A 27,710-nucleotide genomic window follows, 5' to 3' on the forward strand; every position below is an offset into this window, starting at 1 on the left:
TACAAACTTTAAATGCATATTTATGTGTTAAACACAAACACAGTTCTTGTCTTCTTGTCTCTGTACAATCCTCAAACATAATACAAAAATTATGGAGAAAAATTCAATTTTAGGAAAAAATAATGTAAAATAAGGTAGAACAAAGTATCAAGAATTACACACAAAACAATTTAACGTAATTCGACTGGAAACCAATTTACATCCACAAACATAATTTTTCACAATGAATAATATACGAGATTACAATACTAAGTTTCTTTCAAGTTTCATAGTGAACTCTCAACTATCATGTTAAAGAATAATTGTCAAGTTCAAGTTCCTATATACAAGATAAAATTGTCTTTACAACATATACAGTGATCCTATAATAAACATGAGACGCCAATAATTACTAGGAAGTTTCCGAAAAGAGCCAGTAGATCCAAGAAATTAATCTTCAGATTCTTCATAGACAAAAACTAACTCATTAAACAATTTTGATACACATCAGGCAATGATGAACCCGATATGAGATTAATAGACAATGACGACCTGATAGACAATCTCAAATTGCTAGACGATATAACACTTTTGCATTATTATGTATGAAGTTAGATTTCATCTGAATCTTCACATTAAGTAAAATAAAATTTAAACCTAATTTCAATTTAACATTACTTTTCAAATCATTTCACACTTATATGAATACACAAAAGCAAGTCATTATAAATAACAATGACTTCATCCAAAGCACTTTTTCAAGGAAAAATATTTAGTTTAAAAATAACATACGAATATTATTTTCCTTTTTATCATTGTTTGAAAATAATGTTATAAAGCTTTAAGTTTGTGTTTTATGGATGAAAAAACATAGAAGAGAGAGATTTAGGGTTTAGGGTATTTTTTTCAGTAAAGTTTTAAATTTTATTGTAATAATTAAAAATTTGATGAATAATTTACATTAATAACATTGTAAAAGTAAATTTTCTTTTTTGAATTTAGAAAAAGAAAAACTCAATAAACATAATAATTAAAGATTTTTTGGATATCCATCATTAGTTAATAGATAAGGGTACAAGGCTCAATAAAATAAAATAAAATAAGGGTACAATTATATATAAATATATAATATCAATTTATTATATATATACATATGAAATGCAATAATATTGGACAGAATCATTAATTTTTTCCCCCTTATATTGAGGTGAAAAGTGGCTCTGGCTAAGAGTAGTGAAGAGTAACTATAACTTATGATTGGAGGTGTTGTGCAACAATGAACAGATAGATAGGTCAAATAATAATAAAATAAAGATGCGTGAGACCCGAGAATTTTCTAATATTTTTTTTAATGAGTTCTATGTGTAAATTGTCTCTATCTTCAAATTGGTCCAACTATGAGACCTAATTAGAGAAATGTATAATTAAGTTAATTTTTTAGTATAATTGAATATAAATAATACGTTAAATAAGATATTAGTGTAAGTTTTGTCGTTAAAGTGGTGATAAAAAATCAATATTTCGGACAAAAATACGAAATAATTCATATTAAAAATATAATAGTAAAGAGAAAATGTATTTTATGTTATTATTATCTATTAATATACATTCTTATATACAGTCAAAAGTTTAGCTCTCATAGTAATTATTTAAAACTTCTAATTAGTTGCAAATATAAAACCAACTTTTACACTTCCAATACACTAATATGTTAGTAAACTGTTTATTTTAAATCCAGTATTTGCAACAGTTAAAATGTTTTATTTTAAAACTCTTTTTTTAGTTTTTCTAATATATATAAAGATTTTTTTGAAACAAACCCAAAAATACAATGCAAAGGGCAATGAGACGTGGTTTAAGCTTAAATTTAACCATTTTGTAATTATTTCAAAAGTTTAATATAGTATATTGTCCACTAAAAAAAATCATGAAATAGAAATCAATTTTTAGAGACAAAAAATAATTAGTTGTTGTAATAACTAAATTAGAGAACATTTTAGAGACTAAAAAATTTTTAGTTTCTAAATTAGTTTTTATTATTGATAAATGGTTTCTAAATTGGTAGTTAAAATTAGCAACCAAAATTTTTACTACCAATTTAAAAACTAAATAATTGGTAGTTAAAATTTTGGTAACTAATTAGATACCAATTTAGAAACCATTTAACAATAATAGAAACTAATTTAGAAGCCAATATTTTTTAGTATTTAGTTTCTAAAATGATAATTTAGTTACTATAACAATTAATTATTTTTTTTTTATCTAAAATTAGTTTTTATTTCATATTTTTCTTATAATAAAATCTTTAAAAATACTTAAAAAATAAAAAATAGAATAATCATTACAATGTGATTGAAGGATAAAAAATGTATACTATTATTATGCAACTAAGTAGAATACTTCCTCTTCCAAGCCCATTCACATAATTTAAAAAATAGCAAAATTAGAAACAATCATTCACTTTTTTTTCTTTCACTGTTCACCTTTTCATCTCTGGTTTTCCCAACCAAAAATGGGGTGAAGAAACTTCAGCTTGATAAGTTACTTTCCATATGAATGTGTGTTGCAAAATTGAGTCCATGTTTGAACAAAAACAAACAACCATTTCTGCCATGCACATGAAGGAACATCATTTTACTAACCAGAATCAGCTTTTAACGTTTCCAAAAGCATAAAACCAAAAGCATATAAACACCCAAATAAGTTCCTAAAACCAACCTTTGTGATTTGTACCTTCTCACACCACCTTGTTGTACACAAGCACTCTTTCCTTTTCTTGCAAAATCTTGCATATGTTTCTCTGCATTTGATGGTAGCTCTGCACTATTTCTTTTGACGTGACATACAACAGTGACCCGTGCTAGTGTATCAAATAATCCCAGACACAAATCCCAGTTCAAGGACATAAACATATAACCTAGTTTTTTTAGGCCAAAAAGCCTTAATCTCTGTAAACATACTTGTTTCCTTACTCTTTGCAAAACCAAACAAAAAGGGTTTTGTCATGTATCAATTTTTATCCACTTCGAACTCCATCTTACATCATCACTCATCACCATATTTTAGCATCCACCACAAAATATTCACACAATTTATTTTGAATTTTATAAAGTTCGTTTCACAATCTAATAGTAATACTAACAAGTAACTATTTTACAACATTTTTTAAAATAAGATATTATATCATAAAAAATAATATTTTTTTTTTCAAATTGATGAAATTAGTCTCAAAATATCATTATTCATTTATATTTTACATGCAAGTCATTCTATCACCGCCAAAACTCTAAACACATTCAAATTCTTAATAATTAACTAAACTAAAACAACCATATACCAATTAACTTAATTACTATAGTTAATTTACATCTTTAGAATATACATATACATATAAAAGAAAAGGTTAAAATGTATATACTTTTATATAGAAAACTAATTAAGTTGAACCAATCATATACTATAGATCTATCCATTTGAAACATTAAAAACTTCTATATGTATAAATGAATGAATGGTTAATACATGTATATATTTTCCCATGTATGATTTATTCAACTGAAACCACCATATTGTAAAATCGATCTATTGAAGGTAAAAGGTTAAGATGCATATATAGTTTTTTTTCCTATAGATAGATTCAAACAAAGAAAATAAAGAGAATTATTGGGAGAAACAAAAGGTACCATATATGAAGAGGGAAAATGGGGTGTAAAACCTCTTTTTTGTTTTCAAATTTGTGGATAAAACTAGAATCAATGGAGTGTGAATTGTATGATACACTATCATGGATCACAGTTGCACATCACATGAACTTGGAATGAAAGAGAAGAGGAGAAAGCCATGGCCAAGGTTAAAAGGGAGGTTGAAGAAATGGTGTGAGAGAGAAGAGAAGAAGGGTAGGTTTAGAATGAGGAAAGGTGGTGATTTGATGAATGCTTTGGAGAGCCTTATATCATCATGGCAAAAGGGAAGGGCATGGGATTTGGTGCACCGACAAAGGGACAATTCGAAATTGATTATTGACTCGTGGAGAGTTCTTAATTTCTACTCGTTAAACATGCAATTCGCATATCCACCGTTGGATTTCGGATCTTCGCACGTGTCGCGCATCGGAGGCAAGACGCAGGGTATTCGCAAGCGCCAGAGCCATCGAATGCGGGGTGCCCGTGCTCGAACTCACCCAAGTATTTTATTCTCTCATCGTTTTGTTTTTTTATTTTATTTATTTGTTTATTTATTTATCATCACTCTCATCGTTTGTCTTTTCCTCTCTCTATAAATAATGTTTTCATGCAGACTTTTATGCTTCAAAATGTAGTAACTAATTGAATGAAATAAGAGAAGATAAAATGTTGTAGTTAATTGACGTAATTGTACAAAATTGTAAAACTGATCTTATTTATTTTGATTAATTCAATCATATATATAATAATTATAATTACTGAAATCTATAAACTAGGAATACTAACAGGTCTGTAAATTGACCATTAATATAATATAACGGTAAAATAATTTAAGAATAATAAAATATGAATTAATAATAATAAAATCTGAATTAATAACCAATACGAAATAGGATAGAAAAATATTTTTACGTGTTCAAATTGATACTTCTAAAGAGAAACCAAAGGTGGAAAAATTCTTTCAATCATTCAACCAAATTTCACTAAAATCAAATACGAAAATAAAAGAGACAGATCAAATGCACAAAAAAAGTTCTTAGTTCTTAGAACTAGTCAACACATCAAAGTAATAAGGTTTTCAAAATTTGAAGAAGAAAGAAAGAGAAACTTAAAATAGAACAATAATGAAAAATTGATTTTTCTAATCAGATATTTTCAATCGATGACCCCAATGGCTAAATAAAGAACATGAAGTGAATCTGTTCTTAAATTTCAGCCTAGTTCCAATAGTAAAGAACAAATCAAGAATTGTAATTTTACTGAAGCTGTTCGATAAATATGAAAACCAATTTCTCTCTTCTTTTCTTCTTTCAAAAGCTGTAAAAAATAACATTCTCTCTTGACTAAGAATTTTTTTTCCACTTGAGTTAAGTAAGACTAATGGACTTGACAAATTTAGACTTTTTATATACATAGGACACAACCTAAAAAAACATTAAGGTTGTTTAACACAAATTAGTCAAAGTCTTAAGAATAAATGTTTCTGGATTTTTTTCTCATATAATTTATCATATTTTCTTTGACCCTAACGACTGTTTGTTTCCAAGTATAGAAAGAAGAGTGTTTAATGTGCATGAAGAAAACACAATAATCAAGATAAAAAAAATTAAAAATCACGAAAAATGAAAACTATTTTTACATTTAAATTTTCTTCACATTTTAGAAGAGATTTGCAAGAAAACTTTTATATATATATATATATAATTATTTGTAATTTACTCTGATGCTACACATATGTGTGTTATTTTCTTTTAGATTATTTGATATGATATTTGTTTCTCACTTTCCTATTTTTTTCTCAAAATGAAAAAAAAATATCAATTTAAATAGATGAAAACACTAAATTTTCCCAATCCATTTTCTACCATTATCAGAACAATTCTTTTGAGAACAAGTTGGAATCATTACCAATTCGATTACTTTTAAAAAGCAAGACTATCAAATCTTTGCCTCCAACATAGAAAATCCATTCATTTTGGAAGGACCAATAGTAGTCACTTTTTATATGTCTCACACTGTACCTGAGTGGAGAGATGGGGCCCAGGCACGGTCGGTTGACGTGGTGTAATTGCTGACGTGTTGATCTTCTTCTCCTCTGGTCGATTGTCCTTTCTTGCTGTCTCCTTTGGTCGGTCGTCCCTTCGTGCTATCAACTTCGGTCGGGCGGGGGAGGGTACCTGCGAAGGCACTCCGACGCTCAAGTAAGTATGAGATTCTAAGCGCAGTTTCGTAAGTGAATGAAAACGTCCCTTTCTCTGGCTTGAGCACAGTATTTATAGGATTGCCTAATGGGCTTTCTATCCCTTGGGCTCAGGGTGGTTATGGATATGTCTTGTCAGTCGTGCTCCGGAATACCCGGGGAACATATCTTCTCTAAACGCATATTCCTTATTCTTCGGAGGTGTATCTTAACCACCTTAGCTTGTCACATAAATGCCCTTACATTTAGTGTGTATACGGCCGGTCGGCCACGTGCGTTCGTTTCCATTTAGTGTATAAGGCCGGTCGGCCACGCGCGTTCGTCCGGTGCCTACCAGTACACTTGCCCCCCAGGCTCGAGGTGAATAAAAGCCGAAGAGTCGTAATAATTGTTGTGCCTTTCGAGTTGTCAGACATTAAATTTAACGGAATGACGGGACGTGCGCATTAGCGAAGAATATTTTCGGTTAGGCATCGGACAAGCGGCCTGCCTGCATGGAGCACCCCTGGAGGACGACCATTACGACAGAAAAAATAATAGTTGATGGAAAGCTGGTGCCGATCAACCCCGATGATAATTTAAATGAGGAAGCCGAGGGGGAGACCCCTGGCCCACAGCCTGACGCCTCTTTTGAAGAGTTAATGAACAATGTGGCATAGAAAATTGCTGGACCCGACATGTGGGTAATGCACACTTGCATAAATAATTCTGATTACATTAAAGTAATAAGATAATTCTGATGCCGGACGAGGCATAAATAATTCTGATTACATTAGTAATAAGATAATTCTGATGCCGAACGAGGCATAAATAAGTGAATAATTCTGATGCCGAACGAGGCATAAATAAGTGAATAATTCTGATGCCGAACGTGGCATAAAAAAGTCTGATTACGTTAAGGTAATAATTCAGATGCCGAACGAGGCATAAGATTGAGTAAATAATTCGGATGCCGAACGTGGCATAATAATTATGATTACGTTGAGGTAATAATATAATTCTGATGCCGAACGAGGCATAAATAACTGAATAATTCTGATGCCGAACGAGGCATAAATGAGTGAATAATTCTGATGCCGAACGTGGCATCAATAATTCTGATTACGTTGAGGTAATAATTCAGATGCCGAACGAGGCATCAGATTGAGTAAATAATTCTGATGCCGAACGTGACATAAATAATTCTGATTACGTTGTAATAATTCAGATGCCGAACGAGGCATATATAAATCCGATAAATTCTGATGCCGAACGAGGCATAAATAATTATTATTACGTTAAAGTAATAATTCTGATGCCGAACGAGGCATATAAAATTCTGACTACGTAAAAAGTAATAATTCTGATGCCGAGCGAGGTATATATAAATCCGATAACGTCTGATGCCGAACGAGATATGAATTGAGTAAAGGACTAGGAGATTTGGATTTTAATTTAGTGCCTCGTTAAAACCTTCCCGGTCGTAAACCCTCCTTAGGGAAAAACCGACTGAGCGAGGAAAGAGTGCACTTTTATTATTAAAGTTCAACTGTAATAAAATTTGAGATGTGTGGCATTCCACGTTCTCGGTATTTCCTTCCCAGATAAATATTCTAAATAATAGGCTCCACCGGCTGCCGTATCAGCTATGCGGAAAGGTCCTTCCCAATTGTTGGAGAACTTGCCTCCTTCCTTCCGTGCGCTGCTCCGCATTCGCCATACTAAGTCGCCTTTGTGGAACAATCTTGGTTTAACTTTGGAGTTGTATCGTCTGGCCGCCCGAATTTTGCATGCTTCTTCTCTAATTCTACACTTGTTCCGGAGTTCGTTGATGAGATCGAGACCGACCGAGAGGCTTTCCTTGTTTAGATCAAGATCAAGGGTTTGCCGGCGGAGAGAGGGTTCGCCAATCTCGACGGGGATCATAGCTTCGGTGCCATACGTTAGGCTGTACGGCGTTTCTTGTGTAGTCGTCTGAGGAGTACAGCGATATGCCCATAATACTTCTAAGAGTTCTTCAGTCCAGTTGCCCTTTGCTGGGCCGAGACGTTTCTTCAGTTCGTTCAAAATAACTTTGTTTCCAGCTTCTGCCTGTCCGTTTGTTTGCGGATGTTCGACTGAACTAGCGATGTGTTTGATGTGGAGCTTCTCGTAAAATTCAGCTAACGTTCGGTCGGTGAATTGCCGACCGTTATCGGTGATGATGATTTGTGGAAGCCCGAAGCGGCAAACGATATTTTTCCATACGAAATTTTGAACATTGCGGGCGGTGATTGCAGTCAGGGGCTCGGCTTCGATCCACTTGGTGAAGTAATCAATGCCGACTAGTAAGAATTTACACTGGCCTTTACCGGGGGCGAAAGGACCAATGATGTCCATACCCCATTAGACGAACGGCCAAGGTGATAACATAAAATGGAGTTCCTCAGGCTTTTGATGGGACAAAGTGCCAAACTCTTGGCATTTAAGACATTTTTGTACGAAATTGGTGCAGTCACCCTGGACGGTCGGCCAGTAGTATCCAGCCCGGAATACTTTGGCAGCCATTGTCCGTGCGCCGGAGTGAGTTCCGCAAATTCCTTCATGCAACTCTTGGATGACATAGGAAGCTTGGTCTGGTGTCAAACATTTAAGGAGTGGTTGGGTATAACCTCGGCGATAAAGGTCGTCGCCGATTAAGACAAAACGGGCGGCCTGCAGCTTCATGGTTTTTTCGCCGAGAGGACTACATGTGTCGTCGAGTAAATATTGCTTGATTGGGGTAATCCAAGTAGATTCCGTGTCGGTCGTCAGGCATTCCTGTAGGTCGATGCTTGGGCGTGGAAGCGTAACATGGATGACCGACCGATGCATTCCTTTACACTTCGTGGTTGCTAACCGGGACAAGGCGTCCGCGCGGGTATTGTGATCGCGTCGAACGTGCTGCATAGAAATTTCAGAAAAGGTGCTCATCGACTGTTTGACTAAGTGATAGTATCGCTGTAAAAAGCTTTCTCGGACTTCATATTCGTCGTTAAGCTGACCGATGACAAGCCGGGAATCACTTTTGCAAATTAACTTAGTGATTTCTAATTCTTGAGCGAGACGTAGACCGGCTAATATGGCCTCATATTCGGCCTGATTGTTTGAAGCTTTGAAGTCGAATTTGAGGGCTTGCTCGATGACAATCTCGCCGGGGCCTTCCAAAACAACTCCAGCGCCGCACGACCTCTCGTTCGAGGAGCCATCAACATATAAGATCCATGATGAATGTTCGGTCTCGGCTGAAGAAGTAGTGAGTTCAGCTGCGAAGTCGGCGAGAGCTTGCGACTTGATCGCTCCGCGTGGTTGGTACTGAATATGGAATTCGGATAGTTCGATCGTCCAACCGATCATTCGTCCGGCTAAATCTGGCTTAGTGAGGATCTTTACAATAGGGTAATTTGTCCGAACAATAATCCGATGATTCTGAAAATACATACGCATTCGTCGGGCGGTAATGATGAGGGCCATGGCTACCTTTTCGATCGTCTGGTATCGGATTTCGGCGCCATGAAGGGCGCGGCTGACGAAGTAAACCGGCCGTTCTTCAAAATTAATTTCTTGCACTAAGACTGAGCTGACGGCTTCGTGTGAAACGGCGAGGTAGACTATGATGGGTTCTCGTGCGTCCGGTTTCTGGATGACCGGCGGGGTTGATAAAAAGGTTTTCAAATCGAGGAAAATTTCCTCACATTCGGTTGACCACTCGAAGCGGAATGCTTTTTTCAGTAGTCGGACGATTGGCCTCGTTCGTTCGGCGAGTTTAGGAACAAATCTGGATAGTGCGGTGAGTCGGCCGATAAGTCTCTGAATTTCCTGAATGGAGTTGGGACTTCGCATTTCGGAGATAGCTTTGCACTTCTCGGGGTTAGCTTCTATGCCTCTATGAGTTAGCATAAAACCTAAGAACTTCCCCCCTTCGACGCCGAACGCACACTTGTCCGGATTGAGTCGCATCTGGTGTTGGCGGAGGGCCTGAAAAACTTCTTTTAGGTCGGCAATATGTTGTTTGCATGAGTCGGACTTGACGACGATGTCATCGACATAGACTTCAACATTCCTACCAATCATGTCGTGGAATACGTGGTCCATTAGTCTTTGATAAGTGGCTCCGGCATTTTTGAGTCCGAAGGGCATTACTTCATAGTAGAAATTGCCGGAATCAGTCATGAAGGCCGTCTTCTTCCGGTCGGCCGGGTGCATTTGGATTTGATTATAGCCAGAGTAGGCATCAAGGAAGCTGAGGATGTGATGCCCGGCTGCACCGTCGACGAGACGATCAATGGTAGGCAGAGGATACGAGTCTTTTGGGCAAGCTTTATTGAGGTCTGTGTAGTCAACACACATACGCCATTTTCCGTTCGCTTTCTTCACCATAACCACGTTGGCTAGCCATGTGGTGTAATGGGCCTTCCGAATGAATCCAGCCTGTAACAATTTGTCGGCTTCCTCACGTGCGGCTTGACGTCGTTCCTCGCCTATATGTCTTTTCTTTTGAGCTATTGGTTTAGCTTCTCTATACAGTGATAATCGGTGAGTGATAACCTGTGGGTCTACGCCAGGCATATCAGCGGCCGTCCAGGCGAAAAGATCGGAATTTTTAACAAGTGTCGTCCCGATGGCCATTCGGTCGTCCGGTTTCAGCGAAGTACCGATGTGCGTAGTGTGGCGATCATCGCGAAGCGGGAATGGATGCAAGTCTTCTCCTGCTTCCATACGGGGATCGTCCATGCGAGGGTCGAGGTCAACAAGGGCTATCATTTGACGACGGGACATGTGTCGTCCGGAACGCCGTGTGGGGGAACGTCCTCGTTTTTGCGGGACTCGGTCGTCCGTATTGGTTGTATAGAGTCGTCGAGTTGGCTCACTTTTCAAACTTGCTACATAGCATTCCCTAGCGGTTTTTTGATCGACATGGATGGTTGCAATGTCGTTGTTAGCCGAGGGGAATTTCATGGCTAAGTGTGGAGTGGACACAATGGCTTTTAATCTGTTAATGGACGGACGACCGAGCAGGATGTTGTAGGAAGTTTGTGCGTTAACCAGGAGGTATCGTACGTTTATTGTTTTATGGAGGCCGTCTTCCTCACCAAAGGTTGTGTACAAGTCTATGTACCCCTTAGTATCGACCCGTTCACCTGAGAACCCTACAATTTGTTCGTTATAGGGCTGAATATGTGCTTCTGGGATGCGCATTTTCTTGAAAATGTCCCAATACAGTATGTCGACCGAGCTACCCTGATCTACCAAAGTCTTGGCAATTGCGAACTTGTCAATTTCTACAGTGATGACCATGGGGTCGTCCTGGGCTGGATCTATGGCTGTAAAGTCTTCGTCAGTGAAAGTAATCGGAGGTATATGTGGACGCCTCCTCGTGGTAGCATGAGCGGACTGGATGTCACGAAGATGTTTCTTTCGGGCGGAATTTGAGCACCCGCCACCGGCAAATCCTCCAGCTATATAATTTGTTTCGTGGTTCGGTTCGCCCAAGTTAACGGGTCCAGCAATCATGTTGATGACTTCGCGGACTCGTTGGCGAGGTCGGGCGTTTCGGTCGGGACTTGTGCTACGGGGGCGTATACGCCGAACGGGGCTTTCGCTGCGTTTTCGCGAAGTCTGGCTACGGTCAGTGTGGCGTTTGTAATCGTTACGGTACGACCGGTCGACACCACGGGAAGGACGGTCAGTATTCCGTGGTGGGGATCTTGAACTCCTTGTCCTCTTGACGAACTGCCGTAAATGGCCAGCTTGGATGAGTTCTTCAATTTTATCCTTCAAAGCTTGACATCCTTCGGTCGTGTGACCGAAATTCTGATGGTATTGACAACGCTTAGCAGTATCTGCATTCGGTGGTGTTTGATACTGCTTCAATGTCGGGATTAGGTCCGTTTGTAGTGCTTCATCTAGGGCTCGTCCCCTCGGCACAGTTAAAGGGGTGTAACTGTTAAACCTGGGGATTCGGCCTCCCCTATTCCGGTCGGACCTCAGAGTGGTTCGGACGGTTCGTTCGGTTTCGACTTCTCTTTCTTTACTTTGGGTTTGGTCTTTAAGGGCTCCGAATCCGACAGCTTTGAACCGTTGATGGTAATCAATGTGTTCTTCGATTTGCATGAATTTGGTTGCTCGAGTTCGAAGGTCCTCCATGTCTTGAGGTGGTTTCTTGATGAGACTTTCAGTGAAACGGCTCGGTCGGATGGCCGAGACCAAATGGTGCAATGCAACCTCTTGTTTGAGCCCTCGGATGTTCATGCATGCTTTGTTGAACCTATCTAGAAAGGTTCTAAGAGATTCACCTTTTTCTTGTTGTACCGCTAGGAGAGACATGGAGGACATGTGATGCGGTCGGCTAGTGGCATATTGAGTGGAGAATTTTGCGGCTAGGGTGTCAAAATCGTTAATGGAGTTTGGAGGCAGCTCTGTGAACCAGGTAAGAGGTTCTCCCTGGAGCGACGTGGGAAATACTTTACACCACACATTGTTATCTGTGGTATACAAAGTCATTTGCGTCTTGTAGACATTTAAGTGTTCGTCCGGGTCGGTCGAGCCGTCATAGAGTTTAATGACGAGGCCTCTCCATTTGTCAGGAAGTGGAGTGGTGATAATTTCGTCTGTAAAAGGATGACCCCTTTTCCTTGACTTTCTTTCGACTGTTTCAGCTCTGGAAGCAGGATTGGTATTGGCAGGTGTAGGTATGCGAGAGGCGGTTCGGTCGGCCATATGGGATTGGCCTTCTCGTTCGGGATTATCGACCTGTTGTTGGAGTCGTGCATTCTGCGCTCTTAATAAGGCGATTTCTTCTTCTTGGCGGCGTCTATCTTCTTCTTGGAGGCGTCTATCTTCTTCATGTTGACGATGGTCTTCCATCCCCTTTTGTCGCAGTTCCTCCATCTGAGCTTGGAGGATTTGAATCATAGTCATCTGTTCTGCCATAGCGTTGTTGTTGTTTCTTGTCGCAACCATTATAGCTTCAAAAATTGAAGATTTGCCTCGGCCCCACGGTGGGCGCCAATTGTACCTGAGTGGAGAGATGGGGCCCAGGCACGGTCGGTTGACGTGGTGTAATTGCTGACGTGTTGATCTTCTTCTCCTCTGGTCGATTGTCCTTTCTTGCTGTCTCCTTTGGTCGGTCGTCCCTTCGTGCTATCAACTTCGGTCGGGCGGGGGAGGGTACCTGCGAAGGCACTCCGACGCTCAAGTAAGTATGAGATTCTAAGCGCAGTTTCGTAAGTGAATGAAAACGTCCCTTTCTCTGGCTTGAGCACAGTATTTATAGGATTGCCTAATGGGCTTTCTATCCCTTGGGCTCAGGGTGGTTATGGATATGTCTTGTCAGTCGTGCTCCGGAATACCCGGGGAACATATCTTCTCTAAACGCATATTCCTTATTCTTCGGAGGTGTATCTTAACCACCTTAGCTTGTCACATAAATGCCCTTACATTTAGTGTGTATACGGCCGGTCGGCCACGTGCGTTCGTTTCCATTTAGTGTATAAGGCCGGTCGGCCACGCGCGTTCGTCCGGTGCCTACCAGTACACACACCATTCACACCAACCCATTAATCAACATATCCCCACCAAATATATGAATGAAGTACTAGTATAAAAAAAAGAATTGTAAATAAATAAAACTTTCTCCTTATATAATAAGAAAAATATGTATGTCTATATATAATTTATAACTTTTTACATTATTTTTCCTACATCACACATATATATATATATAAACTATTTTATCTCATGTCTTAACTGTTAAAAAATATAGAAAATAATTACTTCTTAAAATATAATTAAATAAATAATTACCTTTATTATTGAAATTATTATATATTCCATATATATATAAAGTGTATCAATGTATAATTTACGTGGTAAAAATAAGGTAATAGTTTGGTTTAATTGTTGATAGATAGACATAACAACTAATCATATTGTTTCAAATCCAGAATTATTTATTAATTCAACTTCATCACCGGTTTCTTTGGTAAACCTTCCTGCATGCTCAAAAACCCCAATCACGTCCAAAGGACCATCCAATTTAATAGGGATATTAAATTAGAGGATGTTTTATGTGTCCCTTCTTTTCATTTAAATCTTATTTCAGCAAGTAAACTCACTAAAACTCTAAATTGTTGTATTTTCTTACTTCCAAATGATTGTATCCTGCAAAATTTGGCTACGGGAAGGATAATTGGCTCGGGTGAACAATGAGGTGGTTTTTATTACATGAAACATTTCAAAAAAATTGCTCGACTCTTTTCATGTTTCCAACAACACGGATCTCTGGCATATGAGATTTGGTCATCCGTCTTCATCCTGTTTAAAATCGGCATCTTTATTACTTTCTTTTAATATGTCTACTCATAATAACTACAATATTTGTCTCATTGCTAAATAAGCAAGACTGCCTTTTACTTCCAGTGCAATAAATACACAATGTCCATTTGATTTGTTACATTGTGATATTTGGGGTCCTCATAAATCACCTACTTATTCAAATGCACATTTTTGTTTAACCATTGTCAATGATTTCACTAGATGCACTTGGGTTTTTTTATGTAACACAAATCAGATACTCAACATCTACTACAATCGTTCATCACATTTACATATACACAATTCCACATCCGTGTTAAAGTCGTTCGAACAGATAACAGTACAAAATTTCTTTCCATGCATCAAATTTTTCTTGATCACGACATTGAATGTCAAAGTACATGTGTTTATACCCCCCAACAAAATGGGGTGGTTGAGCGCAAACATCGTTATATCCTCACAGTTGTGCGATCGATTCTTTATCAGTCTAATTTACCTATTCGTTTTTGGGGAAATTGTGTTTCAATCGCATTTTACCTCATTAAATGCTTACCTTCCCCCATTTTTTTCAGATAAAACATCATTTCAACTATTATACAACCAAGTTCCATCTGTTACACATTTATGTATTTTCGATAGCCTATGTTATGCAACAGTTAATCATCCCAAACACAAATTTGATCCTCATGCTCAACGTGGCATCTTTGTTGGATATCCACCTAGTCATAAAGGCTACAACTATATGATCTTGAAGACAACACTATTTTTTTTAGTAGACGTGGTTTTTCACGAAATCATGTTTCCTTTTCATGAAACAATACCATCATCACACTCTTCTGTCCTACCAAATTTGGTCCTTGACTTAGACCATCAAAATTCTACATTTCTTACCACACTACCGAACTCACAATTGGCTTTACCAACTTTGCCCAGTGAGCCCATTACTGAACCCATACCCATTGAGCCTATTCCTGAACCTATGACCACTGAATTTCCTGCGCCTAATTCATCCCCTGATATTTCTACACAACCACTTCGACATTATCAAGCATCCTCCTGCATGGCATAAAGATTACTTGTTGCCACCTCGTGCCAATCAGTCCACTCCTAGCCAAGGTTCTCTCTTAGGTACATGATACCCACTTTCTCATTTTATTTCTTATTCCAACTTATCTTTTGCTCACTTCACTTTTTTAGCTAATATTTCTACACATAGAGAGTCTTTATCATATGATCATGTCATTCCCATTGGAAGGAATTCATGGAAGCTAAATTATTAGCATTGACAGTAAACAACACCTGAAGCATTGTTTCATTACCAGCTGGCCACAAACCCATAGGATGTCGATGGGTTTATAAAATAAAATACAAGTCTGATGGGAGCATCGAATAATATAAGGTGCACTTAGTCGTCAAAGGCTACACACAAGTGGAAAGGATTGAATATATTGCGGCTTTTTCTCCTACTGCTAAACTTATGACATTACGTTATCTTTTGACTGTTGCAGCTGCTAGAAACTCGTTCACCTACCAACTTGATGTACAAAATAATTTTTGCACGATGACCTTCATGAAACTGTTTACATGGAGCTTCCTCCCGGATTTCGCCAACATGGGGAAAATTTGGTTTGTTGGTTTCGTAAGTCCTTGTACGGATTAAAACAAGTGTCCTAAAACTAGTTTGCTACTTTCACTAAGGTTATTCAAAAGGCAGGATATATTCAATCAAAAAGCAGACTATTCTTTATTTACCAAGACTGCTGGATCATCTTTCACAACTGTCTTGCTCTATCTCGATGATATACTTTTAAAAGGAAATAATGATGTCGAAATCAAGCATCTCAAGGAATTTTTGCTCCAATATTTTTTGAATCAAGGATCTTGGCACCTTCACATATTTTCTGGGAATTGATTTTTCTCGATATAAACATGGAATTTTCATGTCTCAAAGAAAATATGTATTGGACATTTTCGATGATACAAGTCTAACTGGGACAAAATCGACAAATGGAGCAAAATTTAAAACTCACTCTTACTCATGGTGATTTATTACATGACCCAACTAAATATCGCAGGTTAGTTAGAAGACTCATTTACCTCACCGTCAGAAGTCTAGATATTGTATACTCAGTTAGAACTTTAAGCGACTTCATGCAAAAGTCTCGCAAAACACATTGGGATGCAACATTACGGGCTCTAAAGTACATCAAGGGGACACCCGAGCAAGGATTATTACTTTCCTTTGATAATGATCTTAAGATGAAAGCCTATTGCGATTTAGATTGGGGAGGATGTTGTATTACTCGAAAATCAGTTAGTGGCTATTATATTTTCCTGAAAAATTCATTGGTATCCTGGAAGTCTAAGAAACAAACCAACGTGTTAAGGTCATCTATCGAAGTAGGACCATGTCAAATACTTCTCTAGAGCTAACATTGTTATGTTAAATATGCGAGACCTTAAGGTTCCAATTATCATGCCAACACCTTTGTATTGTTATAACCAAGCGACACTCCATATTGTAGCAAATCCTGTATTTCATGAGCGTACGAAGCATATTGAGATAGACTGTCACATCGTACGGGAAAAGTTGTAAGCTGGGATGATAAGTCCATCACATGTCTCTTCACATTGTCAATTAACATATATATTTACTAAGCCTCTCGAGAAATATCAATTCATGATTTTGCGAAACAATTTGGGAGTCTATGATATTTACTCACCAATTTGAGGGGGAGTATTGGAATTATTGTATTTTTCATATAGATGTATATAGAAGGTGTATCATTGTATAATATACTTGGTAAAAATAAGGCAATAGTTTGGTGTAATTGTTGATAGATATGCATAACATATGGAGTAGCAAATTATATGGAGCATATCTTTCCAATCTGATTGTATATAAAAAGTAGGCATGCTATGAATGAATATACAAAAATATTTTTTCCATAATATTTGATATTTATACTCTCTAAAAGTATTATTTCCCAATAGTGCTAGTTATATTAATAGTATTAAACTTTGAAGTTTTGTTTTGTTTTATACAAAAGTAAGTTTATACATTTTGTTGGAGCAAAACTTCATACCAGGAAGGTATGAAGTTACAACTGATATGACAAAAACTTGATCGTCTGTGAGATGATAAAAACACCATGTTGACCAACAAAAACATCATGCTGGTGATATTTGAATATGAGACAATAAGTGCAATTAAAGACTAAGCTGACACATTTATGAAGAATATTCCTGAAGCTGTATTACAAAAACAATGTTTTCAACGTCTGTCCCAAGATTATTCATGCCAAATGAACAATGTTTAAAATATCTTGGAAGTAGAGATAAAGATGCAATATTCGCCAACTTTCCTAACACAAACTATTTTCAACTTTGACTCAACTATTTGTTTTGTACGATGTGCACTTTTAACCATTATTTGGTATAAAAGGTTTTGCTACCGAGGAAGATAAATACTGTTAATTATCAAAAAGATTGTGTAAAGAATAGAGGAACAGTTAGTGTTGCATACCATGCATTTAATGATTCTTAACGTAAAAATTAATCAAACGATAGCAGCAAAAGAAGAAAAAGACAATGAAGAGAGTTTAAAGCTACTCAATGACTAGAAAATAAAATGCAAGGACTACTTCTTACAAGCATATAAGACTACATGCTTCGAAGAGAAGTGAGTCATAATTTGAAAGTGGTGAAACTATGCAAAAATATTTTACGCCCTAAAACTTTTTAAGAACACAATATGTGTTCATTCCAGCATATTGGTAGAGAGAACTTAAACCTTGTATACGCCGAAAGACATTATCCTCTTTAGTGATTGAAACCAGTAATTTGTTGATCACTCAGATTTTGTAATTGTCTTAAGCTAGAAGTGACTTGTAAAAGAATACTTAGTGGTTAGCTAGAAATGATTTGTGAGTTGAGTCAGAAATGACTTGTGAGTTGAACCAGGAGTGGTTGGTGTCAAGAGTACTCAGTATTAGTTAGGAGTGACTTGATTGAATAATACTTGTTTATACTTCGTAGCGGTAATTTGTCTAGTGAAACATGATTGGTAGGTCAAGAATTGACGGTAGTCTATTGAGACCGATGAACTATATAAAAATAAAATGTAAACACTCTCTTTCATCTTCCTATATATTACATATTATTTGTCTAACTAACTTAAAGAAATAAAATTGTTAAAATATATATTTGCAAAAAACAAAGATTTTTTATTAACTCAATTCAACTCTCCCTCCTTTTTTTTCACACATTTTTAACAAATTTAATTTTATCCACAATTTTTAGCAAAATTTTTAATCCGTGTTCAATTTAAAACAAATTCTACCTAGTAAAGATAACATATCAATTTTTTGAATTAAAATTATTATAAAAAGTTAATTCTATAGTTTTTAACCGTTACTGTGAAAATAAAAGCTAAAAAAACTCGTTAAATATATATAATATAACACAATATATTATAAAATAGTTACATTTTTAGTCTATATGAAACTTTTAACATATCTATTCATGTCAAAGATTAAATCTTTTGAATATAAAATTAAATATTTTTATAATTGGTTCCACGATAATTTTATACCAAATGACATAACAGACTTAGTCTTGTTAAGATAATCCTTTATTTCATCTTATATCGTAAATTTAGGTCTAATTTAACTTAAAATTTAAATTATTATAAAAAATTAATTTTGGTTAAAACATATTCGTTTTTAATTATAAATTATGATAAAATAAATTAACTATCTTCAACTTTTAACTCTGACTCTGAAAATTAAAGTTAGAAAAATCATTCTATATATATAAAATTCAGCACGCACAAATTATCGAGGTGCATTACGTGCATTATTTTATGCCCACGCGAGAAAGGAACATACTATTTTTTCAGACGCTTTGTACTTTTATATTTTAATGACTTATATATTGATTTCACAGCAATAATATTGTTAATTAAATTGGCTTTTCTTAGGTCAATGTTATTGGAAAAGTGGAAAGAGGTTAAAGTTTGTTTAACACTATGCTAAATTACTTAATAAGTATAGCTACATTGATAATAGTACATGTTTTTTATTTAAATATTGAAAGTACATGTTTTTTATTTATTTATTTATTATAATTATTACATAAAGGTAAAAAAATTATATAAAAAGTCTTATTTATTATGGCTGATGTAGGAGTATTTGTAATAGAAAACCATTTATTATGACGATTCTGATGAGAATCATCATAGTAAGTTGTACTTTCTATGACGGTTGTATAAATAACAGTTATAAAAAGTTTTATATAAACATATTATCACAGGTATTTTGTACATTTTAGATGGTTCATAGACAACGGTCATAATAAGTCAACTTATTATGTTAGTTTTTCAACCGACATAGAAAATACAGACTTTTTATAACTTCTAATTCTATGTTATCACAAGAATCGTTATAATTTTTTTTTATTTATCATATGATAGTGAACTCTACTTCAACTTTAATTTGAATTAATTTTTGTAGGTTTTATTTAGTCATTCTTTAAAGTATATGAACTTGTTAGAGAATTCTTTCACATTATCTCAAAAAATTATGACCACTTACAATTTATCTTCAAATATTGACCCTACACATAGATGGTAGTGACATTACTATAAAAAGTATTAGAATTAGGAATGATAAAAAATAATTCTTAATTAATATATATATATATAATGAATAATAAATTAATATTTATTAATAAATTCAGATATTTTAGTTACTTAACTTATTGATTGATGGGGTGATTATGAATATCATTATATCCGGTATTGTGGAATTACTCGTTAATCATTGTTAAGAATTTAAATAACTTTTTAAAATTTAGTGATCATAATAAAATTATTATAAGAAAATTATTAATTATTGAATAATTATATAAAATTTAATTTTATATATTTATAATTTTTTATTTAGATCTATGAAATTTAAATTATTTTTAGAAAGATTATTTTTTTTAAAAGTTATATTTTGGTGTAACTTATTTAAATATGTTTTTAGAAAAAATAAATTTATTTATATTAATACCAAGTACTATATTAAATTAAATTTATTTAAATTGTATCATAGCAAGTGCCACTTAATTAAAATCAATGAATCTGATGCAAAAAATTTGGACATAAAAACATAATAAGATTGGTTTAAAGACTTAAAAAAAATATTATAATAAAAGTGTTAACTGCTAAATTTTAAATTAAATTCAATTTCGATGTTGATAATTATAGTAATAAATAATATGATAAACTTAACCAATCTTCCTATCATAGATATTATTTTTTAAATTTATGTTTAATTCAATTTTATAAAATTAATTTTCAAAATAGAGTTTAAAACAAAGACAAATATTTGAAACAAGACCAAACAAAATTTATTTCTACATATACGTAAATTAAAGACGAACTAGTCTGTGTCTAACCATATCGATATAATTTGTTTCTGAAATTATCTTAAAAAAGTTATACTTTTTTGAAAATCAATTAGTATATCTCGATCTCTTTGCATACTTCATTCAAAAAAATATATACAAAAAGTACTATATAAATTTAAGTATACGTAAATCAGAAGAGACGAAAATAGTTATACCTAATTATTATATAATGTAATAATATATAATATAATATAATATAACATAAAAAGTATAAAATGAAATAATTTTAAATTTTTTGTCCTAGCTTTATATATTTTTGTAATTTTCCCTCTATTCTCTTTATCTCCTCTCGTTTCAAGTTTTATTCGTGTGTACTTAGTGCATAATCAATTTCTGCTGCATAAAACGTGGACATAATGTGCATATAAAGAATCAATTACTCTCAGAGCAGGTTCAAAGAATGGTTAATCATTGAAACAAAATCAAGTTTTTCATTTTCCCTTTATCTACTTTGGTGGATGGGAAAATTTTAGATTAATTATGTTGATGTGCAAGATTAATTAGGGTTGATGGTCCCATTTATGTCATGATGAGGAATAGTTTTATAAGAAATTATTAACAGCAGTGATTATTTGAATATATATATATATATTGAAATGGTAGGATTAAATTTGAAATGTCAATTATTTTATAACAACAGATGATAAGAAGGTTTTATAAATATGCAAAAAAATTGATATTTAGGAGAAAATTTTAATAATTTTGTATACAAGAAATTGATATGAATTCAAATGGTTTTTATATGTTCATCAATATCAATCAAGATAGAATGTTATATATTTTTATTTATTGAAAATACAAAATGAGAACGATGAATCTCAATCTCAATTTTTTCAATTAAATCATTTACTTTATTTTTATTTAAATTTCTTACCTAAATTCACGATACCAACAACCTTTTAAACAAACTTTGACACATCTTTTTATATTTAGTGAATATTATACTTGAAATTTTAGAAATGGTCCTTGTAGATTCGATATTCGTCATTAAAAACAATTTATTACTTCTAACTTGGTACGGTCATCAAAGTTTTGGTGTCGTTGTCGGAGAATAGTTTTAATTTCAGAATATAAATTCCTAAATATTGTTAAATATTTTTATTTGTTTAGTGTTTTATTTTTTTATTTCAGATTTGTTTTAAATTTAGTATTTTTATTTTTATTTTTATTGCTAATTATTCCTTATGTTAATTCTTGAACTAATCCGTGAGTGAGTTGTCTTATATGATATTAAGAGAACAAGTTTCTAAAGATCAATTGCAATTTGAATTGAAAATTGAAAAGGCAACTTGGAAGAACAAGGTTAAAAAGAGAAAAGAAAATCAAGGAGAAATTTGAGAAGAATCCTCAACCACTTCTACCTTCACATTGAAAAAATTTCACGAAGAAAGCAACATGGTTGAAGAACAACCACCATAGCCTAGAAGAACACTTGGAGATTACGCTATGCAGTAGGAGCCAAAGAATTTTTCTACTAGTGCAATGCTTGCTACCACCAAGGCCTTGGAGATGAAACCTACATTCCTTAGTCTAATCAGTACCCATGAGGATCCATATATACATTTGTCTACATTTTATGAGTTGGTGGGAACAAGGATCAGATGAAGCCTTCTATGAAGCACGAGAGAGATTCAAAGTGATGTTGAGAAAATCCCAAATCATAGGTTTGAAGATATTGTACAATTGAACATCTTTTGTAATGGCCTCAGATATGATACAAAAATTCTTTTAGACATTACAACTGGTGGTACGATGATGATTGTTGATGTAGAACAGGCAACAAAGATTATGGATGCATTGGCATGAACAGATTATCAAGCCTAACATGATAAACAAGTTGTTCAAAAGAAAAGATTGTTAGAGCTTAATACTTCATATGCATTTTTGGCTCAGAATAAAATTCAAACATAACAAATTAAGGCATTAACTGCACAAATGTCTAAATTGTCACAACAATTACAAACTATATGTATCTTCTCAGAGTCTTACTTAACCAATAAGGTGTGATTTTTGCGGAAGTGATAATCCCAATGGTCACTATTCTTATCAAAATAATTCATCAATTATCTTTGTGAGTGATATAGAAAGTAGATACTACATCAGTGTTACAAGAAACCGATGTACAATTTACTTTCTACAGAAACAACCAATATGGTTCACACAAGACCTTCTATATTAGCTTTCTTTCAAAAAGAAAGTAAATATTACACTGGTTCCTTGTACAACCAATGTAGTAAATCTACTTCCAACCTCACTTCTAAAGACAATCAATGTACAAAGTAATCCTAATATTTACAAAATTACCATAACATATACTATAAGACCATATTCTCGTAAACCAATGTTATACTAGCAACGTAAGTTCATGTTTTTTTGTATTAGTGACTTACTACCTTCATAACAGAATTGACATCTACATGATTCATAAATGACTTTCAAATATGATTCTTTAAAAAATTTATAGGACAAAGTATATAAGGCAAGAAGATACATTACAATTTGTCTTATTAAAGATAATTACCTATTAAGCTCCTTAGCTGGGTATTGTAAAAATGTAAAAAAAATAATTTTGGCCTCGTCCTCCCATAGCTTGTACTTTTTCTTTCTTTATTTTTCCATGTTTAATAATAAATTTTCATATAATGACATATTTATTGGTTCTTGGGGTATTAGTTGATAAGTGTCATAATTTAGTAATATTTCATAAAAAAAAATCACTTATGAACTTTAATTTATAAAATAGTTATAATTTAACCTCTAATTTAGAAATTTTAACATTTTTACATCTTTTTGAATATAATATGAATATTTTTATTTTTTTTAATTTTTTTATCAGTAATAATATATAATATGAATATAAATTATTTATTCTCAAATTTGTGTTAATAATATAAATTAATTTAGATAATAATTTTTAGTTTATAAATAATATTTAATTTAATTAATATAATAATTAATTATTTTTTATTTTTAAAATTAAATTTTATGTAATTATTTTAGTGTAGTGAGTATTGTATATTATATATAAGATATATTAATTATTATCGTCCTCATCATCAGATGCAGGAGCTGTATATTGGACATGATGGACATGATAATCCTTCCACTAGCTGACATAAATTATTAGTCTGGTTGGTTTGGTTTATGTTAATATTTTTAAAATCAGATTGATTGTTGATTTTTTTTAAGAGGTTTGATTATTGAATTATTGAAAGTGATTGAAAATTTAATGATTACTGGTATTATTTTATTTTAAAAAATCACATCCAAGTATGTAAAAAAAACAAAAATAAAAGAAGAAAAACAGGTACAATGAATCTACCAGAAAAACAAGAGAGAGAAAATTAAAAAAAAGGATAATAGAAAAAAAGTAAAAATTTAATTTTATTAAAAAATAAACTTTAAATAAAAAAGAATACAAAGTTAATAATTGAAGGATACACGTTAATATTTTACTTCAATTATAAATTTTTCACTTTCAATTTTTTTGTTAAACTTTAAATTTAGAGAAGAATTTCAATATTGTTATACAATCATATTATATTCTCAAGGAGGTAATAAAACAAGAAAAATGATAGAATGATCAAAATTGAGTTTTGAATAAGTGAATTTTTTTTAGTAGAGATTATGTTTGTTTCTTCTCTTCTTTGAGTAGTTTGTTAAGGGAAGATGCCATTGTTGGTTTAAGATTTATCTAGATAGCTTATTATTTAGAGTTTTGTGAATATGGAAGTGTTAAGAAAAAATTATATTCTCTTTTATTTCATAAGAGAAGTTAATATTTATATCTATTGAATTGAAAATTATGTGTGTGAGGTGATTTGGGTAAATTTGTGTTATGTGAGATGTCATTTCATTCTTATTTTTTTTTAAGTTTGATTTTTTGTGTTCTAGAGTTGATATTTTATATAATTCAATCAATGACTAAATGCTTAAATGGTGTTCAAGTGTAATAATTACCTTCACTGCTCACTAGTTCTCAAGTAACAATGTAAATGATTAAGCTATGGAGAGAATAACTCAAGTGAGAGCTTATAGCTTAAACAAAAAAAGGTCGAGACAACTCTCTTCTTTGGAAGTGTTGGGTTAGAATGTTACACGGGTTTTAGAAATTGTAAATCATGCAACTACGTCAAGATGCTCAAGCGAGAGGTAGTCGTTCAAGGAAGGGTTGATCACTCAAGTGCTGGTGAAATCATGAATTTCATGTTTCTAAAACTTGTTGTAACTGATTTGATAAGTATGTTGCTCAAGCAAAGTACACTCAAGCATGAAAATAGGCATATGAGTGAGGAAAAGACATAACCTAATTTTGATACTAGAGGTATCTCACTCAAGCAATGTGAGGATATTTAAATGTGAAATTCTTTCCCACTTATGGCAAGTGAGTTTGCTAAAATGGAAGGAGTTTGCTTAAGTCACGTGTAAAGTTATATGCAAGTTAAGATGTATACGGGTGAGAATGATGATGAATCATGTGCACAACATATACATGCAAGTTAAGATGTATATTGATGAGAATGATGATGAATGATGTGTATAATATTTAATAATAATGTTTTAGCTACTAACCTTAAAATCTAAATTAATTAGTAGCTAAAATCTTGATAAATAATTAGATATCAATTTAGAAACTAGTTTATAAATTTTACTAATAATAGAAACTACTTTAGATACCAATAATTTTTTAAGTCTCTAAATTTGTATCTAATTTAATCAATATAGTGACTCGTTATTTTTTATCTTTAAAATTAATTTTTATTTAATGAGTTTTGTACTTGTATAGACAGAGTGGACCTAGATAGTACCTGAAATTAGTTGTACAGTTACTGACGTGTCGGCAGCTTCCTCGCTTCTCACTTCAAGTCTCCTCCTTTAATTGTCGGTGCTCTGTCGGGATTGACTTGAAAAAGGTACTCCGATGATCAAGTAAGTACTTTGTGTTAAGAGTGTATAGTGAAAACTGATTAAAGCGTACCTTACTCCTCTGTAGAGTGTTTATTTATAGTGTTTAGTCACAGGCCTTTGTTGTAATAGACCGAATTTATCAAATATCAGTGTTGACTAATTTCTAGGGATATTCCCTGATTTATACGTAGGGATATTTGGAGAATATATTTAATAAATCAATATCTTCACTAAATCAATGTTAGTTGACTTCTCTAGAGTGTCACCTGGATTTGGTGGGACATAATCATGATTCGAAGGGAGTTTCCGTAACTACCACTGCTACCATTTATTGAGCGCCTTAAATATATTTTGATACGGTTCGTCGATCACCGAGACCGAGTGACTGACTCGTTTGGTACCAACCGATACACTTGTCCCCCAGGCTCGAGGAACATTTGTTTCTCAAGAGTCGAGATGTGACTTTTGGGTACCCCTAGGTGAGACGTGACTTGGACTCGTTCAATGCACTATCAGAGACGTGACGTGCATCTTTTCAATGCACCATTCGAGCATGCATTATTTGATCAAAGAGATTTGATGGTGGTGAAGTCGTGTTGTTTCGAATGCCGAGCACAGTGTGCCCTTAGATGAAAAGCGATCTAACGGTGTCCAAAGGTGGGTGTTTCACTCTCTCTTCATTTCTTCTCTATAAATATAAGCAATGAGTGAACATTGTAACATTTTACTATCATGTTCTCTATTGTTGTGTTTACGAAGAATTTTCTGAGTGACGAGTCTTATTCAAGTTTCTTTCTTTTCATGTTTTCATCCAAATACGTTAGGAATGGCCTCTCTTGTTGGGTATTCTAAAATTCTGTTAAGTTCCCAGTCCTCTTCTTAGTATACTCCCTCCGCATCTAATGGTGTGACAGATGTGAGTTCTTTAGATCATCCGATTGACAATTGCTACCCGACTGCCCGATTGTCCTAACTATGAGTGGGTTGATCCATGCGTTTTGGACATTCCTACTTGTTTTAGGGGTCCTTCTGCTTTAGATGGCTTTTTGTCTAAAGTTTCAATTTTGAAGCCTGACTCCCCCTCAGAAGTGGTTGCATCTGATAGTTGTATTCACACCGACCGAGTCTGTCATAGCTGGGAAAATGCGCCATAAGATTTTTTCTTTGTATATGTTTGTCTTTTTAACAATTTGCATGTAAGGCTTCCTTTTGATGAGTTTACCATGGCGTCCTTCGAATCCTCAACGTAGCTCCTAGCAGTTGCACTCAAACTAATGGGCAACTCTCCAAGCCTTTAGGGCAATTTGGGATGCCTTTAGGTTGAGGTCGTTCCCTCAGTCTTTTCTTTTTTACTACAATTCCCGACCGACTAACCCTGTAAGTTGGTTATCTTTGACAAGTCGTCCGGGCATAATTCGTTTCACGCCCTTCATCTCATCTTATAAACATTTCAAGGAGAGCTATTTCAAAAAATTTGTCGAGCCGAACAACAAACCATTCTTTTATTATTTAGAGGGGAAACCTAAATTTTCCTTCCATTGGACCCAAATGCCAACACACTACGTTTCCTGGCCGAGGTCGTTCATGACTCCTCAGGACAAAGGAATTTTTTGTATACTTGGCTTTATATGAGTCGTCCTAGAGGTGGGCCGATTTAACCAGTACATTATGTTTTAATAAACTTGTATTTTTTATTCATTATGTTGACTAGGTGTTTAATTTGTTCTTCACTTGCAAAAATCATGTCTCGCGTCGACCTCGAGTCTACAAATATATTGAAGTAGTTGAGGCACCAAGCGACTAAACGACAAAAGGGTTCGATTGAACTAATAGGGGTGGGAACATCTACCCTATTGTTGATTTGGTGCCGCTAGTCAACACTGTGCAACCCACTAATCCAAAGAAGAGAGGGCGTTTGTCTAGGTCTTCCCAACCTCGTATCGAGGTAGGGTCGTCTACATGTTCACCCTTGATGCTTAGGGACCAACTTCCTTTAGCTGGGTCGAGTCTCTTTTTCAATTTATTGAATATTATTTTATTGGCAGCTTTGGCCTGCCTATTGGTTTGGGGGTGCTCCACTGAACTCGTGATGTGTTTGATATTGAATTTCTCATAAAACTCAGTAACTCCCCGGTCGATGAGTTGATGATCGTTGTCCGTGATGATGACAT

The 27,710-nt window shown here is 34.1% G+C and overlaps 1 protein-coding gene and 1 long non-coding RNA gene across 2 annotated transcripts; both read right to left on the reverse strand.

The window, feature by feature from the left end:
* Window positions 1-2,331: 2,331 nt before the first annotated feature.
* LOC137819571 (uncharacterized) lies at window positions 2,332-3,901 on the reverse strand. The gene is made up of 2 exons (XR_011082334.1): window positions 2,698-3,901; window positions 2,332-2,586 (listed from the first exon to the last, which is right to left on the reverse strand). It is a non-coding gene; the product is annotated as an uncharacterized lncRNA (long non-coding RNA).
* A 4,325-nt stretch (window positions 3,902-8,226) lies between these two features.
* LOC137813301 (uncharacterized) lies at window positions 8,227-12,822 on the reverse strand. Its single transcript, XM_068615432.1, has 2 exons — window positions 10,020-12,822; window positions 8,227-9,845 (listed from the first exon to the last, which is right to left on the reverse strand). Exons 1-2 carry the CDS (start codon window positions 12,820-12,822, stop codon window positions 8,227-8,229), a joined length of 4,422 nt encoding a protein of 1,473 aa, XP_068471533.1.
* Between the last annotated feature and the right edge of the window lie 14,888 nt (window positions 12,823-27,710).

The sequence above is a fragment of the Phaseolus vulgaris genome, chromosome 10 (genome assembly GCF_000499845.2).
Source record: "Phaseolus vulgaris cultivar G19833 chromosome 10, P. vulgaris v2.0, whole genome shotgun sequence".
NCBI lineage: Eukaryota > Viridiplantae > Streptophyta > Magnoliopsida > Fabales > Fabaceae > Phaseolus > Phaseolus vulgaris.